This window comes from Monopterus albus, unplaced genomic scaffold (genome assembly GCF_001952655.1).
Source record: "Monopterus albus unplaced genomic scaffold, M_albus_1.0 scaffold354.1, whole genome shotgun sequence".
Taxonomy (NCBI): Eukaryota; Metazoa; Chordata; class Actinopteri; order Synbranchiformes; family Synbranchidae; genus Monopterus; species Monopterus albus.
Window position 1 is genome coordinate 304,671 of NW_018128234.1, and position 9,865 is coordinate 314,535.

Genomic DNA, 9,865 nt, shown 5'->3' on the forward strand with positions numbered 1-9,865 from the left:
TTTTTCACTTGTGGCTGTAGCAAAGCCTTATGGGAGCTGTAGGTGTTATGCAAATTATTTTTGTTAAATGATGCTCAAAGTGTTGATCACAGTAATTATTGACAGGAAAACAGTTTAGAAGAAGGCTGTATCACAACATAGTGATTTTCCGATGCCTCTAATCTCTGCACAAGTTTGGCATTGCTCTGTATCTTTCCCAAAAAAGATCCAAAACAACAGTGATTCTATCTTAAGTTTAGTGTGTGCGTGTATCCAAAGTCTGACATAGCCGTCTTATTCATCTCTGTCACAGAGCTGGTTGGCAATAACAAAAGTATTGATAACAAAAGTATTGATTAATGCCAGACTGCTGCTTCTAACTGGTTCCAGTTAGTTATGGAAGAAAAGGTTTTTAGTTTGCTGGAATAAAAGCAGGATCTCGACTATAATAACTGTAAATACTGTCAAAGTTGTGTCTCTACTGTTTTTCAGATGTTTTTAAACCATTTTCTCATTCAGAATTTTATTCTACCGCACAATCTTATTTCAGCCAAACATCAAAAACAACTTTAAAACTGAACAAAATTATGCATTTACTGTCTGACAAATAGAGGAAAGTAGCAAATCCTCACATTAAGAGAAGCCTGAACCAGATTCTGTGCTGGATCGTTACCTTAACCCTTATGAGTTCCTGACAAAAAAAAAAAAAATCAGACAATTGTCCCTAGAACCAAAATCTGCCACATTCCCAAACACAGCTATAAAATTATTATAAATTCATACTACATATCAAATATGAATTTTTAACCCTTTATGCCATATTTATCCTACAATAAAGCAATGCACCGTGCTCTGTTCCTAATGCATTTTGAAGTAGTTGGTCCCAACTTGTAATTCTGATACTCATCCACCAGATGGTGACATGATTCCATTTTCGAAGCCTGCAGCCAAAACAAAACCAAAAAGCACTTTTACACTGTTTTTTGCAAGGCTGACTTACTAATAATGAATAGATTTGATGAAGTGCATATCAGTTTTGATGTTATATTGATCCCGTGTAGGTCTCTGTGTGTGTGTGTGTGTGTGTGTGTGTGTGTGTGTGTTCATAATAGTTCATATAACAAAGAGTGTGACTTTCTAATAGAAAAGAGTTGTGAATTTGGACACACACAGACATATTTGGTTCATTTTATGTTGCTAGAACAGATTGCATGCACGCATGCAAACACATGAGAATTCGCACACACACAGACCTACACTGGATTAATATAACATCAAAGCTGATATGCACATTATCAAATCCATTTATTATTAGCAAGTCAGCTTTGCAAAAAACTGGAAAAGGTGCATTTTGGTTTCTTTTTGGCTGCAGGCTTAGAAAATGGAATCATGTCACCATCTGGTGGATGACTATCAGAATTACAAGGTAAATTTAAGGAAGTTAGACCACAATTTTTAAAAAATAAATATCCTGTGCCAAATTTGAGCTACATTCATTCAACACAGCCAAACTGACTTGAAAATGAAAACTGAAATGGCAGGTTTTGGTTCTAGGGTCTATAGAGGGTTAAACTATTAATCATCAGACACTGGTATTTGCCTCTTAATTATTCTTAAACCAATCAACCGACCGGTCGTTTAACCTCTGGTCCTTTTTAGTGCAGATATTGATAGTTTTCTCCCCCGTTGTACAGAATAGGTATAAAATACCATCGTTATTTGAGAACATTTTAAATCGATGTTTAATAAATGGTTTATAACGCACTATGAGGACACTTAAGTGTTTGAGTCCTATTTGTCAACAATTAGTTTCTCCTGTGAGGACATAATTTGTGTTATTACAACATGTTTCACTGTCATTAAAAACCTTTTTGTACATCAGCCAGTAATGGCTGCCCACAGGAAGAGTTGGCTGTTGACAAATACATTTTATTTTAACTACATGAGTTAGAAGCCATTTATTAAATGTTTTTAATTACTGTTTGTAAATGTTCCCCTTTAACAAACTAGACCTCACTTAAAAATAAAGTGCAATTTTGAGCCCAGACATATTCTGAAGTTCTTCAGAATTTGCCAAAAATTCATGAAATTTTCCATCAGGGACATTCTGGGAACTGTTGTTGCAGTCTAACGCTGTATAAAGATAAATGGAATGAAACAGATTCCCAAACATAAATGTTTATTTGTAATACAATTTCCCAAAGAATGACTCACTTTTACTGAAAGACAAATGTCAACTCAAATAAGACAGTTTAAAAAAATTGACCTGGGAGACACATTTAGCTGATAAATGAATTAAAACAGTGAAGAAAGTCCTTTTTACTTCATAAAGAAATCCCCAACTTACAAGAAATGTCAACTTCAACTCGTTTCACAGGCTGAAGGTCATATTAATCTGACCTTTGACCTCTCCACAGCTTGGTGGAGATAAACGGTCGGAGGGGCTTCGCCTTCTGCTTCCTGTTTGTCATTGTTCCTGTTGCGACGTCACTGTAATGAGTCCTGATTGATATCTCTGTGTAAAAATATGGACTTCTATAACGGTAGTGACTGCTTACATAACGTTTCGGGGACACCCGAAGGTGTTTCCCAGCCAGTGGTGTTCAAAAAAAAAAAAGTCCAGTACTGCTGTCAGTCAGTTTGAACTGAGGAGTTTCATTCCAGGTAAAGTATGGAAAATTACGGAAAAATGGCTGTCTGCAGGACACCTTAATTATAACACAAAAAAAACTTATTCCCTAATGTGATATATGAAGAGTTCTGATCCAAAATCGGGTGTCCTCAGTGTTAGAAATGTAACACCAACTACAGTTCAACAAACTTCTCTTATGCCTGTTTTTCCAAGGGCAGTGTTGCTGTAATTCCCCCCATGTTGCCACCAGAGGTCAGCAAGTGTCCTGAAACAGCTAATGTGTAAAGGATGTGAGAGAGCTGAGCTACAAACAAAGGTAACGTTTGTTTTACTCAGCATAAGAAGTGTCTGAGCTCTAACATAAAATATTATAATAGATGTACTATTTGATAATCAGCATTGTTTACTTGCTTGTAGTCCTTTTCGCTGCCTTCAGTGGCGTTTTATGCACTTTGCAGCTACTTAGTGAAATCCTGTGAAACTAGCTGCATGAAATGATGTGAGGAGCAACTTGTAAAAACACTGCTCCCACAGGGCACCTTGAACAAACTCTATAAGGACTCTAATATTGCAGTTGTCAGCAGTTCATCAAAAATCTATTTTAAAAAAATTATAAAGCTGCTGTCCTTCACAAGAAAAGGACAAATTAAGCAATTTTTGGTGTATTATCGGGGCAATTAAATTATTCAGCATGCAATTAGTAATTTAAAGAAATTAGTTCTCATTTATAGCATAAATTGTTTTAGAAAAAAAAAAACATAAGGACATTGAAAGAAAAGCAAATGCAGACTTCAGTCCAATAAAAAGTGGTTTATTCAGTTCTTGGAACTCTTCATTTGGAAACTTTAGACAGTGTGGATAAAAAGCATCGTCTCAATAAGCATCCATTAGGGACAACTCCTTTTAACTCCCGTTTTCATATAATCTATTAATCATATATTTCTGTTTTCCATAATATGCTTGATTTTGACAACATAATGTTTTTAATAGTAGCAAATATTCAAGAGCAAAACTTTCTTGAACGTCTCGTCATATACTTCTAAAAGAGAAAAAATAAATTAAATCAGGTTCTTTTTGTACATACTTACATGATATGGATTTATGTATTGTTTCGCTTCAGTCGAAGCATTTTTTTACGGAAAAATAAAGAGTTAAAGGTTGCAGCTGTTTATGAAAAGTGGGACAGACTTTTCCGTAAAGAATGCTGAATACAAAAAAAGCTAAGGTGAAAAGTGTTTGGTACCTCCTCATAAACTTGGACACATCCGCCCTCTTCGACCCCGTCCACATATCAAAACCTATCTCGCTGTTTGTAATTGTTGATATCGTAAAAACGTAAATATCCCTTCTCCCATTTCTGTGTAAATATCCTTTTCAAAAAAATAGCCTACATCTTTTTGAGGACGTTAAAAAGCAAACGTAAATCAAAGCAACTTCAGCAAATACTAACCATAGTGCGAGCCACACATAGTTTCAAAGGCCAGAATCTTTACGATTGTCCTCCTCTGCCTGAGACACACGATTGCCACTTTTAGGTAAACAGTGCTACTTTTTACCCTGGACTGAGGGCTTTAGGTCCTCTCAGGCTGAGTAGGAATCCCATCTCCTCCAAACTGAAACCGTGGCCTTAACACTGGCCTTTGGCTTGTTAGATTCTGGGAGAGAGTGGACGTACTGAGCCTGAGAGACATAATTCAGGGCAAAAAAGTCAACCACATTCTATCCATGTGCCTTAAGCGTAGACTGGTTTTTCTTTTCATTATCAGGACCAGACCGTCTTTGCATCCTCCTAAACATTCCTCCATCCACCTTTGTATCAACCTCCAGGGGGCGCTACATGTTGTAGGCAACGTAGATTGGGTCCAGTTGGTCGGCCAGGAAACCGTCACGCAGGTGCATGCGCTGCTTCTCGCCACGGGAGTTGATGGGGATGACGCCGATGTCGACTACCACCACCACGCCCACGATCAGGTAGTGCTCCTCCAGCACCACGTTGGTAACTAGAGGGACCAGGTCCAGGGCCTCCTGCTCCGAGCCGTCCAGCTCCACCACCACCACCAGCAGGTTGGTCCATGTGAACACAGCGCTGGCAGCACAAAGAGTTGGGTTAATTTTTTGCAGCTTCTTAAATAAGCCACTTTGCTTTTAGTCTCTGGATGGGATTTGTGCAAAATCACCGACATGATCCTTTAAGGGAATGAAAAAGCTCCCATTGAAGGGTAAGGCCAGTCATCTTCTATTAGTACGCTCAGCAGCCACTTTATTAGGTACATCTGTATGCACCTTAACATCTGTGTTTCTGAAACTCCAAATGTTTCAGTTTTTGGTGGAATTGTCATAAAATCAATTATGGTTATTAAAAGTGGTGTTGTACTGGACTACATTATATTCAGAGGTGTGTCTATATTTTTATCCTCCCCAGTTACATGAGGGTCAGAATATTAGGAACACCTCTGAATATAATGTAGTCCAGTACAACACCACCTTTAACTGTGACCTCAATAATAAACATAGAATTGAATTTTTACATTTGGCAATTTCACCACAAACAAACTTGTTGAGCTTCATACAGATGTTAAGGTGGAAGTTCTGCATTGAACTGCATACAGGTGTACCTAATAAAGTGGTGCGTGAGTGTAATTTTCAGCATGCCCCATACAGAGACTGTAACTGACAATGAATTTCCTGCATCAGTTGTCCGTCTGTGCCGTTTATTTAAAAATGATTAAAAGCCCATCAGCAAAACATGCCACTGTGCTGGGCGACATGTTTCCTCATTACGAAGCAGCAGACTGTGATTTTTGTTAAGAATATCCAGAGATCTGGTGTTTTGTACAAGGTGACGTTGCCCAGCACAGCGTTTCATTGAACAACAATGGAGATCTATGGTGCAGACGAACAAACATCGAGTTGAGGCAAATCCCTGCTGGTTTTTAGTCTGTTAAAAATATTGTTCAAATAGAAGAGGACCTGCCTTTAACTTTGGTTATTTGAACCTGCTGTATTTCCCCTAAAGGTTTGTATGGGGACTTGATAGCTAGTGTTAATTTCACTATCACTACCCCTGCAGTAAATGAATGGCGTCACTGGGACAACCGGCCAGCCTGTTCCCCTGTCAAGATGTGTGGCCCTGAAACAGTTTTAACAGGGGGAGCAGATCTTGACATGAGACCAGCTGACCGTGCAGGTCGCCCCTGACGTATATTCCAGTGCAGTCGGCTGTAGTGGCTGGCCCAGACATCTGAGTCAACCAGCTCCAAGATTCAGACATAAGAAATTATTTGACTGAACTCGTATTTATTCTGAGCTCTCTGAGGCTGACTGGTTGCCCTGGTGATGCCATTTAACCCAAGTTCTCGTTCCCCCAGAGCTCTAGACAGAGGCAGTGACAGCAAGATTAGCACTAGCTATAGAGTCAGCTAAACTGACTTCTTGTCTTACCTCTTCTCCAGTGCAGCCAAACAAGGAGAGGCTGTGTGACTCTGGAAGACACCGTGACTTGTCTAACTCAGAAGCCTCATATTAATTAACCAGAACAAGGACCATGGTTCCATCTGTTACAATGGACCCGTAGGAAGTTTTGTAGCAACTAAGACATATGCAACATTTGGATGGAAACAAACTGTCAAAGTTTGTGTGGTAATGAGGTGGTGCAGAGGCATCAGTGTCTGTGTGTCACATTCCTCACCACTCTGTGATGCTCTTGTGTGTCCTGATGACGGACGTCTCGATGTCGATGGGGTGGTAACGCATCCCTCTCAGCTCCATAGCTTCCTCCAGAGCGCCAACCACGTACAGGGCATCATGCCGCTCTACACACACACACACACACACACAAACAGGTCAGAGCCGTTTTCCAACAATATTCTCTCTTCTTGTTGAGATATTTCTGACGTGTTAGTTGAATTTTTCTTTGTCCTGATTTAAGTTGACTGTCCTGTAACATAAACCTTTTTCCTGGTGAATAAAACGGAATAAATAACCTGAAAACCAATGACACGTTTGAAGTAGATTGTGTTTGTTACTAACAAGATGGCGCCTGCAATTTTCTCAATAAACCCTAGTTTAAGGTTAAAGAATAATTACGATTGAAGCAGATGCAGCTGGCCCACACTGACAATCAGCCCCTTTTTGTTTTCACGCTTTCTAAAACCTTAAGTGTAAATCACTATTTGGTTGGAAACTTCTCACTGTTGCTGAATTGACCAGATGGCTTTGACTCTGAACTCTCCGTCCTCACAGTGATGAACAGGTACGACTACCGGTCAACAGTTTGGGGTGACCTCCATTTTCCAGTTATCAGTGTAACCCGACAGGTGAACACACCCCTGTCGTTCTTTTTGCAGCTGAACTCAAACATAGCTGGGGCACTGCACTGCTGCAGATGTTCTCCCAGATGTGCTGCACTTGTAGGATCAAACCCTGGGAAGCTTTGATTTCCTCTGTTGATGGCCTTTTTCCAAATGAAATTTCCAAAGGAGATTTACATGCAGTTTTAGTTTTGGTGACTTGTTCACTGGGGTTGAACTGAATAAAGTTGGCAGAAAGTGGCAAATGGAGATGACGACGACCCAACCCGACCCCCTCCCCCGGGGTCAGATTTAGCCTAATCATTTCTCCCGCCGACCTCTGTCACAAGAGAACATAAGCCCCTTTACCTCCGCTGGCGTCGGTGAGTTCGGTCCTGCGCAGGAAGCCCAGGTACCCGGTCCGAGCCCAGATGGTTTGTGTGTCTCCGAAGCTGAGCCTGGAGTTGAAATGGTCTGACTGCAGCACCTCGTCCCCGTAGACGGTGAAGTAACCGCTGGCGTTGTGGCCGCTGTGCACCCAGATCTACAAACACACAGCGTTAGTGGAGCTACAGTCACAGTCCTGCTCTAGGTTCACTGCTACAATACCACCCCACTACTGCAGAGAGCCAGTGGGGGAAACTACAAAAAGGACATTTGGGGGAAACATGATTGATCGAATTTAATTTTCAATTGATCAGCAATTTTCTATAGAGAGATGATTTTAGAGATTTTGTCTTGTTTTTAACGACACATTGGAAGACTGGAGAAACAGGAACCTGCAAGGGTTTTATTTAAAACACTGATTAAAGGATTAAATCTGTTTAAAATGTTGTACTTGTCTGTCAAGCTACAAAATCAGTCCTGAGTAAGATGTTTTGCCTATTGTAACATGTTGGGTTATAACTGTATACTTTTACTTTCTGAAACATTAAGAACATTTTTCTAAATACTGACAAACAAATGGTAATTTTTGCTTTTAGGAAGGCTTAAATAGGAGATTAGAATAATTCCATTTTGATCAGAGCAAACATCAGAGTCGCATGTCTTTGTGATGCAGCCACTGTTTCTATTAACCACACTTTCCCTGATTTAAAAACGCCTGCTGTTTCTCCTGATTTGTGGCCGAGGTTCAGACTGACCTCTCCCAGATGTGACTCTCCCATTGGTCCCTTGGTCTCTGGGTTGGCGATGATGATTCGGACCCCGGGTAAGATCTGTTCAGAAAGCGGAGAGAACAGAGTGAGCCAAAGGCAAACAGCAACATTTACGTTTGACACATTTCAACCGCAGACACACAGAGAAACTTGCCTTCCCAGACTCCATCAGAGGCAGGCTGTGCGGTGACCCCCGCTCCACTAATCTGACCCTGCAGAGCAACAACAAAGAGCCGCAGCATTAGAACAGGTTTTTAAGACATTTATGCATTAACAGTCTTTCATTAAGGCTTAACACAGAGTGATACAGAGCCCCGAGTGGTCACAGCGGGAATTTTCTAAAGTGAAATTCTTTTGTGTTCCCTCACAGTTTTTGTCTCATATCGTTTTTACTGGTGACACTCGCTGCTGCCTGGCTGGCTCAGGTGGATGTGGCGTCTGTGTAGTTAGTGCTCACTCACTGAAAACTAATGTGTTGCAACTGAGGCACGGCCGTTGACGCAGCCTGTCGCAATGAGCCTCGGCAGGAGCCCGTTACAGCCTAATAACACGGCGCGGGGAGCTCCTGAACCAGCTCTGCTGTCTGTCTACCTGCTGCGGAGGGTAAACGCACTCGCTCTGTGGCCACAACCACACTGTAAACACATTACACTCAGCTGGACATTTATCAGGCGCTGAGCGATGAAGGGGTGCACTGGGTTTATAACAAGACAAAACGGGAGCATCGTTGTGAAACAAAGTGCGGCACAATAATAGTTTTGTTTTCATAATCACTAAATTGTAATTGAAAATAAATTATAATTATTAGCATAGCCCTAATATAAACTAAGCATTTTGTCTGTATATACAATATTTAAATGTCTTTTTTTTTTGCTTTTAACCTCTGTAGTATAAAAAAAAATCATTTTAATGTACAATATCTGCTGATTAAGCCAATAACTGTCTCCTCAGAATAAAGTTTGCCATGTGTCACCCTGTTGTTTCAGAGGGTTTGATCTCCATGTGTAACACTGGACGTTGAGGAGCACTTCGACAGCCTGTGGCAGTAGCCCCGGGGGGTTGTAGAAAAAGATCTCTGCTTCTGTGCAACACTGTCCAAAATTTAATCTGCAAATACGTATGTCATTCAGGGTGAAATAAAATTTACTGGGCTATAACAGTACGTGTACTTTGACCACTAAAGCTAATAGGAATTATTGATCACCAAAGCAGAAGTGACAGAAGTGGTGGGTCAGATCTCTGGTAACTCAGCTGGGATTACCTGTAACTACACACACTGACAGTTCTATTTATACAGTGCAGGGCTGAGCAGCCTCGGTGCTTCATGTGCTGGGATTTCTCTGGATGAAAGTGGCTGCAGACACAGGCTGAACACTGTAATGATGAAGACACAGAACCTTCTGGGGCTGGGAACACCTCGTTTCACTGGGCTGTGAGCTGGAGTCCTGCTGAGCTGCATCGCTCCTCTTAACCCACTGCGCCACCTTGTCAGGAGGTGTTTGAATTCATGTTAGTCTTCCTTGTTATCCAGGACTTCTTGTCCATCTCTGCTGCCTGGAAGCTGACAGTGTTTCACCACATTACGACATTCAGAGCAATGCCGGGTTTCACAGGAACTTGAGAAGATAAAGAAATGGTGTGATAGTAATATACTATCTCTGAATATGGTATTTGGGAATCGTAGACTAGATAATGAACTTCAATTGAAAATTGGGGGAGCTAATATAGAACGAGTATATGAAATTAAATTTCTAGGTGTCATAGTTGATGACAAATTCTCCTGGAAATCTCATATCAGATATGTTCAG

At 40.8% G+C, this 9,865-nt stretch overlaps 1 protein-coding gene across 3 annotated transcripts in view; it reads right to left on the reverse strand.

Annotated features, from left to right (window-relative positions):
* Positions 1-3,151: 3,151 nt before the first annotated feature.
* The window catches only part of LOC109974928 (disco-interacting protein 2 homolog C), an 81,660-nt gene continuing 74,946 nt past the window's right edge, over positions 3,152-9,865 (reverse strand). For all 3 annotated transcript variants that reach the window (XM_020625383.1, XM_020625382.1, XM_020625384.1), the window contains exons 33-37: positions 8,212-8,269; positions 8,043-8,117; positions 7,270-7,444; positions 6,300-6,423; positions 3,152-4,697 (exon numbers count right to left, since the gene is read on the reverse strand). In XM_020625383.1, coding sequence (XP_020481039.1) covers positions 4,445-4,697; positions 6,300-6,423; positions 7,270-7,444; positions 8,043-8,117; positions 8,212-8,269 — 685 coding nt within the window. In that variant the 3' untranslated portion in view covers positions 3,152-4,444. The remainder of the gene's footprint in view (positions 4,698-6,299; positions 6,424-7,269; positions 7,445-8,042; positions 8,118-8,211; positions 8,270-9,865) is intronic.